This window comes from Pygocentrus nattereri, chromosome 24 (genome assembly GCF_015220715.1).
Source record: "Pygocentrus nattereri isolate fPygNat1 chromosome 24, fPygNat1.pri, whole genome shotgun sequence".
Classification (NCBI taxonomy): domain Eukaryota; kingdom Metazoa; phylum Chordata; class Actinopteri; order Characiformes; family Serrasalmidae; genus Pygocentrus; species Pygocentrus nattereri.
The window spans coordinates 23,001,971-23,022,598 of NC_051234.1; the positions used below are offsets into that span (position 1 = coordinate 23,001,971).

The 20,628-nt window shown below is 38.3% G+C and overlaps 1 protein-coding gene across 2 annotated transcripts in view; it reads right to left on the reverse strand.

Moving 5' to 3' along the window:
• ctdspla (CTD (carboxy-terminal domain, RNA polymerase II, polypeptide A) small phosphatase-like a) overlaps nt 1-19,878 on the reverse strand; it is a 48,082-nt gene extending 28,204 nt beyond the window's left edge. For both annotated transcript variants that reach the window (XM_017717570.2, XM_017717561.2), the window contains exon 1: nt 19,495-19,878. In XM_017717570.2, coding sequence (XP_017573059.1) covers nt 19,495-19,573 — 79 coding nt within the window. In that variant the 5' untranslated portion in view covers nt 19,574-19,878. The remainder of the gene's footprint in view (nt 1-19,494) is intronic.
• Between the last annotated feature and the right edge of the window lie 750 nt (nt 19,879-20,628).

Sequence of the window (20,628 nt, forward strand, 5' to 3'; positions counted from 1 at the left end):
CCAGCAGTGGCTGATGGTCACAGTTGAAAGCATAAGGGTATGGGACACCTGTATGAGACAAACTACTTGAGATATTCGGATGTGAAACGTGGCATAAATGTCTGACCATACAGCCCACTATTATGTGATGGCATTGCTTTTAAAGTCAAATACATTGAAAACAAACCCATCTATACTGGTATTCTATGCAAAGTATAATTACATTTGTAATAAACCCTTTTTCTTGGTTCTAATGAAACAAATTAGTCTGACTGCCTCTTCTGTGAAAGCTCTTCCAGAGTTCAGCCAGAGTGGCAGTATCGGTTATCACTTCAAACTTCACACATCATTTAGCTATAGCTAAACTAACATACTATAGTATTCAATTATCTTTCGTTGACAAATATCCTAAAACTACTAATGGCTCTATATTCACTCTAGTAATCCTCTCTAAAAACCTTAGTTTCCTATCACATCTGAATTTATCGATGAAGCACAAAGAGCAAGCCGATGCTCTATACAAATACAAATCTACCCTGGATGATCAGCTGAAGACAAAGGACAATGAAAACCAACCAGTTCGTTAAAAGAAGAATTTAATCCAATCCATGGAAATAAAATTACTTAATATTCTCAGTGGATACTTGGACTTGAAAAACTGGAAAAATACTAGATGTAATCAGGATTATTGTGTCTGTTGTGTCTGACTCTGGCCAGCCAATTCAGCAAATTGACATGCTGCTGTAAACCTTAACACAGAGTGGAAGTTTACTGGGCATGATGAGATCAACTAATCATGAAAAATAATCCATGGCTGTTCTAAACTAGTTTTCTACTGCCTGTGAATCTGCTACTCCGTGATATAACTTGGAGACAACTTACAGTATCAAATCTACAGACAGCTGAGCTCTACTTAGATCTGCTTTGGATGCCATCAGCCTGCTGCTTTCGTGCTTCTCCCAGTAGAGCCTGTGATGATGGTAAACATGCTCCACTGCTGATTAGGATGTTACTTGTGAGGGCTACTGTGGAGCTGGCTACAGCACACCAATTTAGCATTTGTGGCACTTACGCTATGGTTTTCAGAAGTTATTTGGGGAATGAAAACTGGGATCTGGGATTTCTCAACTGATCATTGTAATATTTTATATATATATATATATATATATATATATATATATATATATATATATATATATATAATTACATTATAATATATTTCCAAAAACCTTAAATAACTATTTTATAATCTAAAAAGAACAGCTGTAAATTCTTTTAAAGCCATTTCCCCTGCGCATCTTCATGCGCCACAAATATAAAATACATAATAACATTTTATTCCATAAAATAGTGGCTGTTTTTAGCGTTTTATATTTTTCGTGCACTTCATTCTAGACCCCTGCTATTACTTTTGAATTTCTAAAAATAAATAACAATATTCCGCACACAGACAGCATATAACACATGTTAACATCCAGTTCATCACCACATTTACTTGGAGACCAAAATATTGCCCAACTGGTACTCCGGCACATTTCCTGTGGACAAGCTTGTTTCACTCTCTGCCAGAAAGCAAATCTCATGTACAAGAGTCTCTTTCTTCATGTTCAAAAACTAGATCATTATTTGACAGACACAAAAAGCTGCTATAATCTGTTTGTATAGCCTTTATGTAAGCAAGTACATGATTAGTACATAATTTTGTAAAACTAATCATATACAAAGCAAATGGATAAATAAGAGTGAAGCAATAATATAACAAAAATATTTCACATGACTGAAAAAGAAAGATTTTTGGTATTTATTAAAATCACTAATTACTGAATAATATTATTTATTGGTTCAGTGGGAATTTCACCAATTTTGATGTCTGCATTGTTCAGTCACTGAGATGATCCAAGCTTTAATATGAAATATTTATAACGGTAAAATAGCTTCTCGCTTTTCCAAAATGGCCCATTTCACACATACGACTGTTTACATCTTAATCACATAATTACGCAGAAATTTAGAAATATCCGTGGGCTTAAATATCACTTGAGATGTCTACAGTGTGACATATTTGGAAAACACTGTGGTATGAAATTTTATCATCTGCTTCATATAGCACTACACTTGATCAATCACTATCTTTATGTTGAAGCCGTCCCAATATTTCCCGCCAGGGTTGCCAGCCTTGCAAGGCAGAATAAGAAAACACAGGTGGGAGGGAGGGAAGGAGGGAGGGAAAGAGGGAGGGAGGGGGCGTAGCAGAGAGCAGCCAGTGTGAAGAAGTCTCGGCTGAAGGCTGCCTCCTAAACCACCCTAGCCCTCCAACACCACCGCTCAATACAAACAGAGCTTTCTCCCCGTCACAAACAACATTGCTGAAAGTTTGATGCTGCCAGACACACATACACACACACACACGCCTAAAAACATATTCTCTGGCTGCCCACAGGAATGTGGCTGGAGTCAGATTGCCTGGTAATGCCACCCTCTCCCTCTCCGTCTGATCCAAAGGATTAAAGTTCATTGCAAATGTTAGAGTGCAACGTTTTCCATTAAACCTGCATGCCGCTGAACAAACAGCAGTTAACGAAGGGCCTAAGAGCAGTGCAAGCTTAACACTGTCATTTGTCAAGGGAAGGCGAGACAGTGGGGAAGACATTGGGGTGAGAGCTGACTTATTACTGCATTAGTGAAGCAAGTGATGGAAGCCAGTGAGCTGTGCCTTGAGCTGGGCTGTTGAAAACAAGACTGACAGCTTCAGTTTTAGTAAACAAAACAAAAACAGTTATGTTTAGGGAAGCACTGCTCATAGGACAAAGTTGCAAAGAGAGATTCCAAGCTTCTCTTCTTCTGAGCTTTGCTGTTGTACTTTTTGTTTTTTTGTATGAAAAGCAGCAGGCTTGGTTGTGGAAAATGACATTAGGAGTTGTAGTGTTGTGTTCATGTTTCCCACAGTCTGAGAAAGAGGTAATCTGATGCTGGGTTGTCACATGCATGGGCAGGGCCTCTCTCGGGGCTGAAGGAGAGGAAATGCAGGAAATTCCTCACATTCCTGACAGGAAGAGATAATAACCCTCCGACCCGCAGCAGAGAAAAATGCCCATCGGAAAAGAACCCAGTCCACAACTGTGCTACACAAGAGAGTACCGCTGATGGTCCAGAGTGCTCACGACAAGCTGTCTGTGTGCTGCAAACACAGAAGAGACAGGCCAAGGAAATAGACAGACACAAGCAAAGAGACAGTGAATGAGGAGAAAGAGCAAGCGTGAGAGAGAAATGTAGGGTGGCAGGTTCAGGCTGCGTGGCGGTGAAGGTGTAGAGATATGTGAAGACTCTGCTGAGGTTTAAATAATTCAGATGGAAACACTGCAGGCCCTCTGTGAGCACCCACAGAGCTTTATGCAGTGAGAAATGCAAAGGGACTGAGGAGGTCAGAAACTGCAATGGAGCCAGCACGCCTTTACAAATCAGTCCACGCTGTTCAAATAAGACAGCTAAAAACAGAACAGTTAGAGGAGAAATGAAAATCAAAGCAATAAAAATAAAAGATAATAACAGATATAGATAATGCCCAAACTAGTATTTGAAATAATAATAAAAAAATCCCACATTTTGCCCCTTAAGACACGGGGTGAAAATGCTCCCAAAATATTGTTATGACAGTAAAATACCAAAATGAATCAATTCCTAAATGTAATAAATAAATGTGAAAGTGTTATTTAGAATAATTCACAAAGTGTCCCTAAATCTCAGTCAGTGACGACAAAACTAGCCCTTAACCAGCCTATACCATGGACATGCTCCAAACACTGCCCAGTAAAAACAGTTCATAAAAGGAAAGTATGCTGCAGGAAAAGCCTAAACTAAACTCACTGTTTTCCTTATGTCATGAGAACATATTACATTTATCCACCTATTCAGCAAACACTTCCAATTCATTTACAAACATCAGTGTAACAAAAACTGCCCGTTTAATTCTATGTGATGTAGTGAGGTTGTAAAATGACCATGTTAAAATGAACTGTGATCATTTTTTGTTACTTAAACCCACAAAAACTTTATAAGGACATAAGAAAAAAAATAAACTAAAAACGCAGGATATGGGCCCTTCAAATAAGAAAAGACTCACCAATCCATGAAGTCCATATATAACATTTAATTTGCAAAAACAGCATAATTTAAATTCACTTTTATTTTGTGATGTCATGAAAAACGTATATCCACATATTTATATTACAGCAGCTTAGCCTGACCCATTCATGCTGAATTTATATAGGAAAAATTCAGTCTGGATTGAATTTGAATGAGACAGTGTACCAGAACAGAGCTTATTTACATGTATCAGTTTAAAAGGCACAGTAACAAACACAGCTGTTTAAATTCTACGGGATGAAGAGAGGTTGGAAAATAGTCAAGTAAAAATGAACTGCTTGTTTTGGTTACATAAAGCCCAACAAACTTCAGAGGGAGGGAAAGAAAATGCATGAAAAATGAATTCCACAACCACTACAAATGTTTTGTGTTTTTCCACAGCTACTCCACATCTTTAAGGACAATAATAGCAACTCTAAACAATATGCAAATTGTTTTTGTGGTTAATTCAGTCAATTAAACATTGCTTTGCACAGCTCAGAGGCCAGGCTATGTAAAGCCCTCAGGTCGAATATAATTGGTTCTGAATGACTGCTCGCTCTACTGTGACATTTTCCACTATATGTTAGACAGTGAGCAGCTGACCTGTGGATGATGTAAGACAGAGGACATCATGGACTTGAGTCAGGTCACTGAAGCAGACACAAAACCCTCTTCATAGTCTAGCGTTCTCATTATGTCTACAACTATGCCTTTCACATATCTTGTTTGTAATTCTGTGGCTGGAATATACAGTTCCCCAATGCGATGTCAAGTAAGTACTTGTCTGGAACATATTTAGCCTCTGCTTTATCAGTTTCAAAGTGCCAATATTTTGCTGTTGAGATAAAAAGCACTTAGATTTAATAGCAGTGTGAGGGCTTGTGGCTGTAATCTAGAGCACAGAAACGTTCTCAACAATGCTTTACAAACAAGGCAACCAGGGCATTTCAAACATTCGCAAGAACACTGGATGTGAGACAAGGCAAGACGCAAACCTATAACTAAATGTTCCAACAGCTGGAACCATCACTTTAATAACTACATTATGAAAGTGAGATTAGAAGACTATAGAAAACTATACGCTTTGTTATTATATAGAGCGAAACAGGTTCTATAAGTAACAAAAAAGGTTCTTTGATTCATAGCAACAGCCAAACCCCTGAACCTATTTTTTAAAGGTTCATTTAACAGCCTCATGCAATAGGTTTTTCATCATGGAAATTTATTTTTTTCATTTTGGTTTTTGATTTCAGTTTAGTTCCACTTACTCTTGATGGTGCATTAATAGTTTTTGTTTTCTTTTTATTTTCTAAACCATAATAGTTTTAGTTTAGTTTGCATTTAGTATTATGATGAAGTTTTTAATGTGACTATAACAAAATTAACACAACAGTAGACTGAGCTCAGCTTGGCTCCAGCTTTCCTTAAAGATGACCAAACATGGATGAGATCCACTTATGATCTTTCTTTCATGCACTGCAAATAACAAAAACAAAAGTTTTCTCTCATTAATTCTATTTCGTTTTAGTTAGTTTTGCAGTGGACAATAGAGTTTTTTTCTTTGCTAGTTTTTGTTTTATTAATTTTCTTGTATTTATTTTTGTTTTAATACTTTTAGTTAATTATAATAATGATTGAGTATTGCCTGATATACACAATATATAAGGTTACACATGACATTAATAATAATAATAAAGAATACAGTCATATGCACCCCTGGTCAAATTACATGTGTCGTGAAAATAAGTTAACACACCCTTTACAGGGTATGCAGATGCTTTTTTTCTGTACATGTGGTGCACAGTTTCTATTTTGTTGTCCAGTTTGACGTATTGGAAACAGTAAAACAAAAAATAAAAAATGTGTTTTAACTTGTACACAGGTCACATTTTATTTTTCATAATATGTTATATATCATATATTCATTTTATATATATATATATATACATATATATATATATACACACATACATAAATAAAATATGTGAGTGTGTGTGTGTATATTCTATTTTTAATATGTGTATGCGTTCATTTGCTATATGCAATCATTATAAGGATGAAATATATATATATATATATATATATATATATATATATATATATATATATATAAATACAAAAAACATAGTAATTGTGCGATAAAATATGCAAATTCTTGACAGATTCAGGATCATAGTGAATACACACTCCATGACACATTTTAGTGGTCTTGTACTTACTCTGATGGTCAAAACTGGCTACACAGTTTTGACTACCTTTTTACTACAGCTACACTGGCAGCGAATTGAAAGCTTCAGGTAGCTCCATATTGCTCTGCCCAATACTCAAAGCAGTTTGTGTTGGCAACATAATGTTACATAACGCAATATTAGTAGTGTTATCATTTTGGGTTGAGCAGCATGTCCGATTGAAAGAGGACTGGAGGAGATCTGAACCTTCCAAGCACACACATTTACACATTTCGACACAGACACACTAGATGAATCCTTATGTCGCTGCTCAGTGGTTCGGCAAGAAACATGCTGTATCCTCCTTGGCTAGATGGAGCCTGTATCTCTCCTCCAAGAGTGCACCGTTCTGTATGGAGCTTCCAGCACCCCGAGGCCACACAACTGCAGCTCAAGCGTGAGGCAAGATGAAGGATGTGACAGGCACAGCGGAATTAGCCGCAGAGAGCTCGGCAAAAAACAATGAGGGAGATCTGACTATCTGGGCTCGTTATGCAACGCGGCAGCAACCGCGGCCCACGTTGTTTTGAGAGGAGGAGGTTTGCAGAGCGAATGGAGGGGAGGGCGAGGAGAAGAAAACTAAAAGAGAGGGAGCAGAAGCAGTTGGGATCAAGGAAAAAAGGTCTAGAGGGAGATCTAGCACACAGGCTTTAAAGGAAAGACAGGGAAAGCTGTGAACATGAATGTCATGCACAATTAGTTTTGTTCTAGGTCACAGCAGCTTTGACATTAGCATATGTAGACTCAAAGAACAACCTCCTGAGATATCATCTTATCACAAAGGTGCCCATTTGTGGTCCTGGAGATCAAAATTCAAAGAGAAAAAGAAACTACACAGTGCTGAGGAATTACCAACACCATTTCTGAGCAAGTTGCAACAAAGACCAAGCTATAGAAGACATCAATCACCAAAGTCACAAGCTCTGATAGCATGATAGGAGGTATAAAAGCATGCACTTTAAACCCCAGCCACTTTAAGCAACAACATTTCACACACAATAAAAAAGTTTAGTTAATGACTAACTTATACAGTTACAGTCTATCTATCATTTATTTGTCATAATACTTGCATAATATCTATCTGCTTCAGTCCTAGAGGCTCTCTGCTCTGCTTAGTTTCATGCTTTCGCGGCTCTAACACACAACTTAGCTAATCAGGGGCTGGGAAATTAGCTAATGAAATTATTTAGGCGTGTTAGAGTGGGAAAACCACCGTGAAGTGAAGGGGGAAACGCTGACTTTTATATTTATTTGTTCAGTAGACACATATAACCCCAGCCCATTGGGCAGACAGATACAGTAGATTATGGTCAGTCTTTTTGTCACACCTTTTGCTCTGCACATTCAGGTGTGATCACATATTAAAAATGGTCTGGTGAAAATTAAGAACTTTTTCTTTTTGTTGAACTTTTTGTTTGTTTGGTTGGTTGGGTTTCTTTGCTCTGCCGTGTTGTACATTATTATCTAGGAATCACAGCTTAAACTACTTGAACTAGCTTGTTTGCATCTAAGTTACTGCCTCCTTTGCACAAGTGCTATAACATATGTATAGAACATCTTACATTGCCAGGCCACATTGTCTTTAGATTATATCTCAAAATGTAGAGCACAGAATCTGTTTACTGTAGGTCCGCTGAACAGGAAGACTTCTTATAAGTAAAAACTCTGCTGTAGCTGTATTCATCCTTATAATGACTGCATATAGCAAATACATTTATTAAAAATAGGAAGTCTAAGACATCTAAAACCTGCTGGCAGGAGCCAGCATTTCTGCATCGGTATATTCCTCCTGACACAGGCATCAACCAATAAAAAATAGTTCTGCACTTATAAATTTCTGCGCCAACACCAATGATCAATAGTTCTATGTCCATATTAACTGAAACCAATTGCAGCACCAATACATCAGATTTTGTTCACTTAAGCATAAATATAAACAATAATACTGGATCCAATGGTGTGTAGGCTCATACAGAACATGAGTCAATTGATTCATAGTGATTTTGACCTAAACATCAATGAAACTAAAAGGATAGCAGTTTGTATGTACTATAGTGAATCCTGGACTATGCTAGGCCTAACCCTTAAACAACAGATTGAGGGCAAGCTTTATACTACTTAACACAAATATGACTGGAAGGAGCAGTGACACGGCACTTGACAAGACCTCTCTCCACATATATACGTTGCATCATCAAAGTGTACATTAAGGATGCATGGTGATATCAGGATCAGATCATCATCAGCAGATATATGCCCCCCACAAAATGATCAGTCTCAAAAAGATGTTTATATTAGACTAATATTTTGAACCAATATTTGATAGCATATTTATTGTACTCTACAAGAGTACAACATATTGGCAATGCTAGACTACTGTGACAAATACAGTGAAATTAATAAAATGCAGATATTTCATGTCTAACATTTCTCTGTAATGCCAATACAAGTAGATCCCAATTTTGACATTTTATAAATATCCATACATCAGTATCAGCAGATATGTACATGAAAAATATCCAGTACCGGCCAACAGTTCCCATATCGCAGCATGCCTAATGCACATCACCTGAGAACAAATACAACACTGATGCCTACAAATGCAGTTTGCACTGACACAAACTGATAAATTTAGTCCCTGTGTCAAATGCCACAACTAGTGTTACTATAACATTCCTATGGAATGTGTCAGAGAGGTTTCTGAGCACACTCTTCAGGCTCAGAAAGAATCTGAAGTTCTTCGGTCCTTAAGAGTTGAAGTAAAATAGTCTTGGTTTTATCAGAGGTAAATACGTCATTATACAGCATCCTGAATTCAACAAAACTGAAGTGACTCATGTGACTTCATTGACATCTACAGCCCCTTGTCTTACAGGCTGATTGACATACTGATATAGCTCATATATTTTCTTGGAGAAATACAGAAATTCAAGACAGGTGAGGCATTTGTTGGAGTGAATTCAGTGAAGCGGCTCTGAACTTACTAAAAGAAAGAATCCACTCTCTCCACGCACACACATACACACACACACAGCTTTTGTCCCATTTAGACACTCTCCCTGGAGACACACTCACCATTAAATGGAGTTCACCCTGAACTCTGAAAACTACGCAAGCACTCTGCTGTGTGTCCCCATGTAGCAAAGCATTTTTTTTCAAAATATGTGCCACAGTGACTCTCTCTTTTTCTCTCTTGCATATATACAAGCAAAAATTAAGATTAAATGACTTTTTATTTTCAGTTTAGCACCAAGCTTCCAGCTCATGGCATAGGAATGCCCTCATGGTTATCTTTATTGTCCAGTCCACCAACCTTTAACTCCTCCATTACAAAAATATATGTGGAATTGTATACATCTGCACAGCTTTCTTTTAGGGATGTACAAACCCCATTTCTGGTGAAGTTGGGACATTTTGTAAAATCTGTGATTTGTGAATTATCCTGAACCTTTATTTAAATTACAAAAGTACAAAGACATGATTTTTAATGTTTTGACTGACCAACTTGATTTTCGTTTTGTAAATGCTAACATTCTACAATAAGTAGGTTAACTGGTAACAGGTGAGGGTATCATGTTTGAGTATAAAAGGAGCATTCACTAAAGGCTCAACCTTTGCAAGCTCACCAACTTGTGCCAAACTTCATGAGAGAATTGTCAAACACTGCAAAAAGAACATTTCTCAATGAAAAATTGCAAATAATTTAGGTCTTCTACTGTACATATTATTGCAAATGGATTCAGGAAATCCAGAGAAATCTCAGTCTGTGTAGTGCAAAGCTGAAAAAAAAACACTGTTGAATGCATGAGAAATCATCATGCTGCTGTGTTAAATACAGCCATATGGGCTCAGGAGTACTTTGGAAAACTGCTGTCACTCATCACAGTTCACCGCTGCATTAAGAAATACAACCTGTAAACTGTACAAATAATGCCATACATCAATTATATACAGAAACAACACAGCGTTCTCTGGGTGTTGACAGACAGTGAGAATGTGTGCTGTGGTCAGATGAGGTCATGCTTCAGCTTGTTTTTGGGAAAAATTAATGTTAAGTTCTCAGAGCCAGAGACGAGACAGACCATCCAGAATTCTATCAGAGAAAGAGGGAAAAGCTGGGGATGCATCAGAGCCCACGGTGTGGGTGACTTACATATGTGTAATGGTGCTACTGACACAGAGGCGTAGATTGGGATTTTAGAGAGACATATGCTGCCATTAAGGCAACATATTTTTCTGGGAAGTCCATGGTTATTTCAGCAAGACATTGACTGGCCTCGTTCTGCATGTGCTACAACACTGCGGCTTCATAGATACAGAGTGCATGTGCTTGGCTGGCCTGCGTGCAGTCCAGATCTGTCTCCTCTTGAAAATGTATGGCGCATCATGAAGAGCAGAAGCAGACTTGTTGAGCAGCTAAAGTCTTGTATCAAGCCAGAACAGGCATTGGAAAACTGTAAAAATTAGCATCCCTAGTTCCCAAACGATTAAGGAGAGTAATTACAAGGAGAAGTGATGTAACATAGTGGTAAGCATGCCTCCTGTCACAACTTCTTTCAAGTGTATTGAAGGCATCAAACACTAAATTTAGATTTACAACATATAATTAAGTTGGTCAGTGACAACTCTGAAAATCTTTTCTTCATACTTTTGTCTGCTAAAAAAAGGTTCAGAGGAATTAACAACTCACAGATTCTTGTTTTTATCACATATTACAAAGTGCCCCAACGTTTCTGGAAATGGGGCTTGTGAATGATGCACATGTCAACCATTAAAAAACATTTAGTCAACCAATCAGTTAAAAAAAAAAAGTAAATTTCATTTTCAATAAATCACAGTTCCTATTTGAATAGGCTGTTTTGACATTCAAGCTGAAGAATGCTTTTGAATTGTACATGAGGATGCAACAAGTATATGATTCCACTAAACAGGCCTATTAAAAATTAAGCTTACAGCTAAAAATAGTTGTGTTCCAGAGCACTTTTTGAGAGGATGATAGCAAAACAATGTGTCATATAATGTGGCATACATCTGCAAGTGACAAGAAAACCATTTCGACCATGCTTTCTGAAAGAGAAAGAGTCATGCAAGGTGATGTGAGGAAATGTACAACAGCATGTAGAACAAGTGTTCAAGAGCTACTGAGGTACACTGAGTCAAAGCTACCCCTGGTTATATTTATGTTCCTCTTACTTTGAGCTAGTAATGAGCTGTAAATATAACTTTAGTAAATAAAACTTTCGTTAGCTCATCATTGTATAGTCTAGTCTTTTCATCATTGTAGTATTTGGTTATACAATCATGAACTTTTGTCAGCCTTTTGACTTAAACAAAACCTAGTTCTTTCTTACATACAGGGTACGTTTAAGACAATTTCAAGCCATTTATTTCATAAACATGCTTATACCTGGTCCCACCTGTCAGCGCTATAATCCATAATCCACACAAGGAACTTTTTTTGATATCATGATGCACTAATACAGAATTTAGTCGATGTGCATTCTCAAGTGAGTATACATCAAACATTTTACTATTTTAAAACTATCCATTTAAAATTACTATTTTTATATATTCATGGGCCTTCCGCCCGAAGACTGCTGGGATAGGCTCCAGCTCCCCCCGCGACCCTGACGGAGAAGCGGCTTAGAAAATGGATGGATGGATGGATATATTCATGGGTCATGTCCATGTTTTTAGACATTTTTTTAGGCTGGTTAACAATTCATCCTCATGACGGTCGCTTATTGGTCAATAAAATTTGTCAAAATTTGCATCCCTACTTTGTTTACATGTCTGCAATCCAATCTCTACTCTTCTGACAATTAACTGATGCCTTGGGCAGAAGCCTATAAAGGCTCTGCTTTCCACAAAAGCACGTCTCCAGCTAACATACTCCAGCTGGGCTATTGATCTGTTTTGACAATCTCCTGTTTGCTGCCCGCTCAATTAATCCTCAGCTTGTGGAGAGTGCCTGTCCATGCTTACCACCACCAGTGCATACAATTTAAGAAATTTAAGATGGGAAAAGAACCCAGGGCGCACACAGCTACTGATGATGTGTAGCCTTGGAGCCAAAGCTACCCTAATCTGTTTGATCAAGGATGCTCAACCATAAAAGTGCAGTAGTCCTAACTCTTATGCTCAATGTTCCTGCAGGCCTTGAATGGTTGGAGCAGGTGTAATGGAGTGATGAAACTGCACAGGAGGGTGAATCTCCAGGAGAATGGTTGCGTACAGCTGGTATAGATAAAAGGGCTACTGAATCCCATTCTGACACTGTTACTCACTCTGTAAAACTTGACCAGTATGTAGCTTAACACTGAGGTTGTGTGTTTATACCCATCCAGACTGGCCCAAGACTTGAGCAAAGAAAAAAGTCACATCCCATTTAGAGTTGGCTTTGTCGGAAAAAGAAAACAATAAAAAGCAAACAATGTAATAACTACATCACTAATGAGACTCCTAACTAACTTCAGCATAAAGTCCACTGTATATCTACTAAACCCACAGTCAGAGATAATGACCGTGACCTTAATATCAAATTAAAATATCTGGGGAGATTTATATAAAACAAATGATGCACTGATGATTGATACAAATGTGTTATGCTGATATTAGTAATACAAATGAGGGCTATGAAAAAAGGTACAGGGCCAATTACTGGAAATCTGTTTACATTGAAAGAGCAATTAAGACAATGTCACTATTGCCACCTCTAAATCAATGCTAGAAAGACAGAACATTTTCATCTAAAATCAACCACAAGCCCAACAAATAAAATTCCCCTAAAGTTCAGTGCAAATGCTCACAAATATACAGACATGAAATAAAATAAATCTGGATGGATGGATGAAATGCATCAATTTTATTGCAACAGTTTCAGTCTAAATGGTAGCTAAACAGACAGCGCCTGGAAACACAAAAAAAGCACTTACACACAAACACACAGACTCTCTCATAAGGGCGTAAAGGGCACTTTTCCAAACGGCTGCCTGTAGCTAGCTATCGGCTCTTTTACTCTAAGCCTCAGTGCAGGAGCCACTCCAGGAGAAGTCCACCTACTCCATTTGGCCCAGATGGCCCCTGACAGGCCGGATTGCAGAGGGATTGCATCTCCCCCACTAACCACTCACATCAGTGTCTTGGCGGCTACAGGTCCACTGGGCACTGTAATTAACTTCTCCTCTCTCTGTAGATGAGATGACACTAACAGCTTAAGAAGCAAAGAGTGGAATTCAGGCACTCCCAGCCCACTGGATGTGTCGGATCAGTCCACATATAGAATTACTCTACGTTTTAAATACTTCAAGTGCTACCAATCTGTGGCAGGGGTCAACACTGCCTACTGACTGTTGCTGCTGGCCACAACATTTCACATTTTGGTCACTAAAATATTTTTCATTTGTCTTGGAATTGTTTTGCTTTTTTTTTCCTCTTTTGACAAACCACCAGACCATGGTGGATTTTCACATTCACAAATATTATATATTCAAATCATTTTTGCCAGAATTCACTAACTGTAATGCTAACATAGCAACAAGCAACAACTTCCTCCAAGAACAGCTGCTGTAGTGCTGATAATAAAAAAGGCAAACAATCTGACTATCGTGAAAAAAGAGGATCCCTTCATGTAGTTTCCTGCTTTGGCAGCTATAATAAGGAACAATTGAAGTGCATATAGAGGACTTGGACTCTGGTACTGTCAAAAGCCTGTAATTGTAAATATAATGTATATATGATAAAAATGTTTATGTAATTTCAGCCAAAAGACAGCACTAGCTGGGGGCCAAACCTGCTCTGTGGCACTATCTGAAAATTCTGATAATGAATGGACACATTCCCATATTGTTGTTTGATTGCTTTGAGTTTCTGAAGCCTAAACCAAGGTTTTAATTAACAAATGTCTTTGTGACTCTGTACAGTCATTCAAGCAGTGGTACACACTGTAAAACACTCATCAGTCTGACAGCTAGGTACAAAACAGCTCAATTCCCAATGTACCTCGCCAGCTTCACAGCAAACAGACCTCTGATGCTCTTGATGGATGCCTTTCTCAATGAAGACAAATGATTCGCCTGCTCTAGGAAAGCTCTCAGAAACGAATCAGTCACCACTTTATTTTGGTGAAGTCCAGCATGAATACACCAAGTATTTTCTACCAGAAAATGAAAAACAGCAACAAAAAAAAACTGTAATGTAAAAAGCAGACTGTACACAAAACCATACCTCTCATCAGAAAGAGGCTATTAGCTAAACTGCACAATAAAGGAGGATCCCAGTATTAATGCTGATACATAATTGTATATGAAATGTAGAAATTACATCTAAATCTACCTGCATTAATCAAATGAAATCAAATTTATTTGTACAGTGCTTTTTACAACGGATGTTGTCACAAAGCAGCTTCACAGAATTCCAGAAAAGACAAAGTTTTAACAAGTTAGCGTTAGCATTTCAGAGTACTGAAACACCTATTTGTATAGAGATACAAATGCAATACAATAACATGCAGACATTTTAGCATGGCAGCTCAGCGTCACCTAAACTTCACCTAAACATCACTTCTGCTCTTCAGTAGGACATTAAATACGTTATCAAATACAAGTTCAAAATATCAGTTAAATCTAAATATCGGTCCGATGCAGATATATATTTTAAGCACACATTTTTAACAAATATCCACCCATATTCATTGCGCTCACATTACTTTTAAGCTGTTGGTAGTCGTTGGCTTGAATTATTATTTAAGATGTCAATCTCTAGTACACAATGAGCCCTTCTGAGACAGTTATTGTTATGAAAATCAGAAGTTGAGGTACTTCCTCTATGAAATCTGAATAAGCAGAATGCATCAGGCTGAGTCTAACTGGCACTCTGCACTGTGTGGGGATAAAACATCCAAGCTCAGACGTGTTGTAATCTGATTATGGTAAACTGCTCATCCAATGACACCTGACAGACTTAAAAGTTATTTGAGCAAAGCCGTCATTTGGTCGTAATGTGACATGAGACAAGTGATCATACTATTCTACACAACATTTGATAACATTTTATCCCATTGCAGCATGAAACTGAACTGCCTCAAAACAGACTAAAAGACGATGTTTCCTCTAATATCTCTGCTGGTTATATTTAAATATCTTAGTGATTGAGCACACTGATCATCAAGGTTTCAAATTTTTACGTCCATGGCACTTTAAGAGAGAAAGCAGAATGGGGCAGAACCCTACAGATGACCCACAAAAGTAACATTTTGCTTGTGATGTGAAATACACTTGAGGGTAACAATTAGACAGGAACTAAAGCCGAGCCAAAAAATTGCTTATTTTTGATTCTCCAACAGCAAAACAAGTTATTAACAGCCTCTGACAGTCTCCCTGACCTCATACTGCTGCCATCCCTGGCTTCACATCTCAACTCTACCACTCCATTTTTAACACCTGTGGTATTCCTGACTGCACTTGTTCTAAAACCCAGAGCAAAGAGTTTCTGATGTTAACCTCATTAAACCCCATCTATAATGCATGTGGAGAAAATCTATAAACACTCACACAAGCAAGGTGTATAGAAACACGGCCTGTATCTGTTAGCCACTCTGTTGCGTACAATGAAACCGATAGGGCTCTGAAAATAGCTGCGTGCAACTTTGAAATATTCAGCAAGTGTGGCCCAATTCCAAGGCCAGTGGGGTAGAAAGACTCTTCGCCATATGAGTAACTGGTCTGCAAGACTTGTGCTCGAATGGATCAGATATGTCAGAGTTAAGAACTATGATCAGCCTTTGCCTTTCCTAGCCGAATAAATTTGATTATATAAAACAGACTGGAACTGATCCTAGAATAGCACTCTTAGACAGAGATGCTTAATACATGTGGATCCTGATTTAGAGGGGATACGTTTCTGTATTAGGATCTACCACCCAACTGGTGAGTGATCCCCTTTGAGCTGGGGCCTGAGAAAGGATGCATCTTCATCAGACAGGATTCCGATTACTGTAGTGTTACAGTAGTAGTAGGTAAACCTGGTTGCTGGCAGCTATGGAGCTCACAGGCTGCTGATCCTGAAACATATTTCTGTCACTCGTTTATTCATGCCTTGACCTTTAGGAACAAGGACAAAGATCAAACAGATGAAGCCTGATCAAGGCATTCTACTAGGACAGGAAATCATTTATACATTTTTGATACTGAAACCAGCACTCTGATTTCAATACCACATCCTAAACAATACTTTTTTTGTGTGTGTGTTCTTGTAAATACAGGAATACACTGAATGTAAAGTAATATAGTCCTTGTTTTAATGTAGTATATTAAAAAAACAATTAATTAATTGAGAGTTCATAATTACTTTATTTTATTCAATAAAAATGTTAAATTAAAATGCACTTTCTCAGTGAATAGGCTTAGTAATTACCTTGCCATTAGGAAGATACATAATGTAATAATAATGCACATGTCAATATAAATTCATGTTTGTCAATCTGTAGATTCTCCGCAAGGGAGGCACCCGGGTCACTTGTGTATGCCCCACTGAAAAAGAAGAACCCCACACCAGCAGGATCACAGAAATGTACATTTGATTGTGGTTACAAATTGCACATATATGAAGTAAAACTGTTCATAAATTTATAAAGTAAGGTTTTGTTTAACTGGATCTAAGCAGAAGCTCCAGCACTGCTCCAGGGCAATTCCATAACGGCACCAAAACACCCACCTGGATCTTCAAAAGGTTGTTCTTTTCCATCATTAATCTCATTACAATCTTTGCATGCAATTATCACAATTGATCTATTTATAACCTTGGAGGTCCTTTCCTCCCATTAATTATGATGGCTGAAGCCAGCTTGGTCTCAAGGGGTGTGTGTGTGGGTGTGTGTGTGTGTGTGTGTGTGTATACAGTACACAGCAACAGAAACAAGGGCCTGAATAAATGAGGATTGATTCATGGTTTAGCATTGCCAGCACAAACGTGAGGAGGAGCACAAAGAACAAGTGGTCTTATTTTTCACTGCCCATGAGCGTGTCGTGGAAAAAAAAGCTACCACAAAACAAAAATGCAGAATTGGTTTTAAAGTATGGCAGCAACAAGAAACAGGCAACAACAAAGGGATTCCTTTGTTCACTGAGCCCCTCTGGCAACCTACTCACGGCAGGGGTATCCTCAGTCTAACTGTCTGTCCAGTAGGCACACATACACAGACTCAGGGGACCAGGCAGAGGTCAGTTCATGTTCCCAGGCTCCACTGCCCTTCTGCTGTCCTCTCCCCTGCTAGACTCCTCCTGACATGAGGACTGCCATCTGTTTGCACTTTCAGGAGCAATGGAATCTCTTTTTTAAGGGAGATGTTACTGTGTTTATCCTCTACATAGTGCAGCATGTCAAGTGTCACAACTCTGCAAGGCAGCTGTTTAGATTCACTCTGTATATTCCCACTAGTCTTTGGAGATACTGATGAAACAAAATATCCTCATATTCATAGTACAGTCTCACAGTAATAAATTCTATTTTAAATGAAATTTAGATTTGCATTAATAAGGTAAATGAGACCACGCTTCTTCTGCCTCTTACGAACCTGAAATAGCTTGTTTTGACTGGACTGTTTTGTAGAGATGAATGATGATATTGAAATCATATGGGAAATCGGCCGATAACTGGTTAGTGCTTTTCTGCTTCTCTTAAAACTGTTTTGCACAGTACTGTAAATGTAGTTGGTATAGTGTAATGGGTAACACCTCTGCCTTCTATGCTTTAAACTGGGGTTCAATCCCCTGCTTGGACAGGCACCCTACACTACACCAATAAGAGTCTGCGGGCAAGACTCCTAACACTACCTTCGCCTACTTGTGTAGAATGATCAAATTGTAAGTCACTCTGGATAAAAGTGTCAGCCAAATGCCATAAATGTAACCAGGTAGAAAGCATGTATACAGAGAGGAACCTTACTGTTTACTTCAAATGTATGGATTTTAAACGGTTCTTTCAAAAGTTAAAGCAAACAGAGAATAATATAAACTGCAAATAGCTATAAGTTCCTGGATACAATAAATAAAATTTAAAAATAAACAAAAACAAGCCTCTTGGCAACAGGTACACCCCTATATTATGGGCAATTTAACATGGATATAATGCTCATTATCTATCAAATGTACCACTAAAACTGAAAGGCTATATCAACTAAAACCTCAAATATCACGTGAAGTCTCTGTGTAATTCATTCAAAGAAAAAATCTGGTGTAATATTGGTCCTGTCTAGGCAAGATCTAGAAACCAAATACAAAGGTCATGACAAAAATACAACAAAAACTCAAAGTAGAGGTCATGAGCACAAACGTCTGGCTATGAGATATTCCATCGGCTGCCAAACTCACTAAACACAATTAATTCAAGTTACTTCTAATTTAGGAGCAATGCAAAACAAAAATCACATCCCATTCAGTCCAACACTGCCCCATCATGTTACATGAGGCTGTATACTGAAGACCTATCATAACTACTGCAATTAAAGTGCCTCACAACACCAAGAGAAAACGCTTGCTTTCTTACCCTACTGAGTCGAGGGCGCAAACTGAATAGAAATCCATAAACCTATACAAAACGAAAAGACTGGAAAACAGTAGAAACACAAGGAAGGTGCAGAGGTTTTCCCAAATCAGTGCCACAGCTCCAAGTGTCTTTAATCCACAGCTCACTGGCTCTGGGGAATTTGATTTCAGTAATCCCAAGCACTCAAATTCCCTCATTTGCGTCGTGTAAATAACAAATATTTGAATGAATTAAATGAGAAAATACCGATACGAACCCCGAGTCATACAGCTGCGGTCCCAATGTTTTTACATCGCTATCGTGCTTTAGATAGGCACTAACTGAAATGCAATGTATTAATCTGCGTGAATATGGACGAGGTGCTATCATTAATGATTCTGTATTGAAGTTTGACGGAATATTAATCTTACCTTGCACATGTACTGATTAAACAGGCGTAAAAGTCGCTCTGTTTGAACATGCAATGATTTTATGTATAAAAAGAGGCTTAATTCTAGATACTCTTTGCTTCCCCGCCTGCCTGCCTTCCCCTCACAGGTTAAACACAGCTAGCTTAGCTGTCAACACAGCAAAACAAAATCAACATTTTATCGAAAACAACGCGTTGAAAATGTATCACCTTTTTCTTGACGACTCGAAGAAATGATTTCTTCCTCCTTTGGATTCGCTACCTGGGTGATTATGGACGTGTTGTCCATGGAAAACAGGGGTTTTATTATTATTTTTTTGCTTAAAGTCACTCGTTTTTTTTGCCGTTGGTCGCTTGCTAGCGAGCTAGCCAAGACCGTCTCGCGCACGGTAACGGTAACGGTTATCTCTCTGCATTAAAATCCCGCTCTTCGTTAACGCCAGATCCCGATTAGAACGTGATTTTTCGTCGTTAGACCGCCGGGACGATCAACATCTCGGCTCCAGTAAGATGTGCAGAAGCGGCTCATTCAATCCTCCTGCATTTGGGTCTCTCTACTCACACTCGTAAAACCAGCGCCTCCCAGAAGATGAGAGCCACAGCAGCGGTGTGGTTTTTTGGTTTGTTTCCTACCTGTATTCAGGAAAGGCCCGCCCTCTTATGCTATGATTGGCTAGTAGTTCATACTCACTTGGCGGGCTGCTTGTCAAAACACTATAATAAAGAATCCTATTGCAGGAGAAGAACGTTATTAGCCATTCGCAGCGCAGGAAGGTGGGAATTTCCGTAATACGGGTGGGAAACAAAAACAAAACGTAGAAAGGGACCCAATCGCTCGATACAGTTCAACGCTGCGTTATTGTTAATGAGATTTTGTGTGTGTGGTGTGGATAAGAAGTGGCGGGGCTGGAGGTGGGGGGTGTCATGTAAACAATTGCAGCCTCTTTTGAATTCGGCTGCTTTTCCAATGTTCTGAATGACTCAGGAGAGGAAATCAATAAGAGGTTCAAATCGCAGGACGCAGGATGCTCCACATGAATAAATAAATCTTTCATTAAATCCATGAATTTACCATTCAACACACGAACAAAGAAATAATTCCATAGCTGAATGAAAAGGCTATAAATTAATAAATAAATAGATTAATCAATAAATAAAAAAAATAAAGGCATAGATTGTCAGTACTGTGCAGAGACCACCCTTCATTTATTTAACTTCAGACCACCATTAAGTACAAGTTATTCATTTTTCAGATGCCAGTTCTCATTGAAATATGTGTTTGGGGTAATGAGAAGCAGAAAATGCAAAACCAACTTCTAATACTGAACTTCGAAAGTGGGGAAA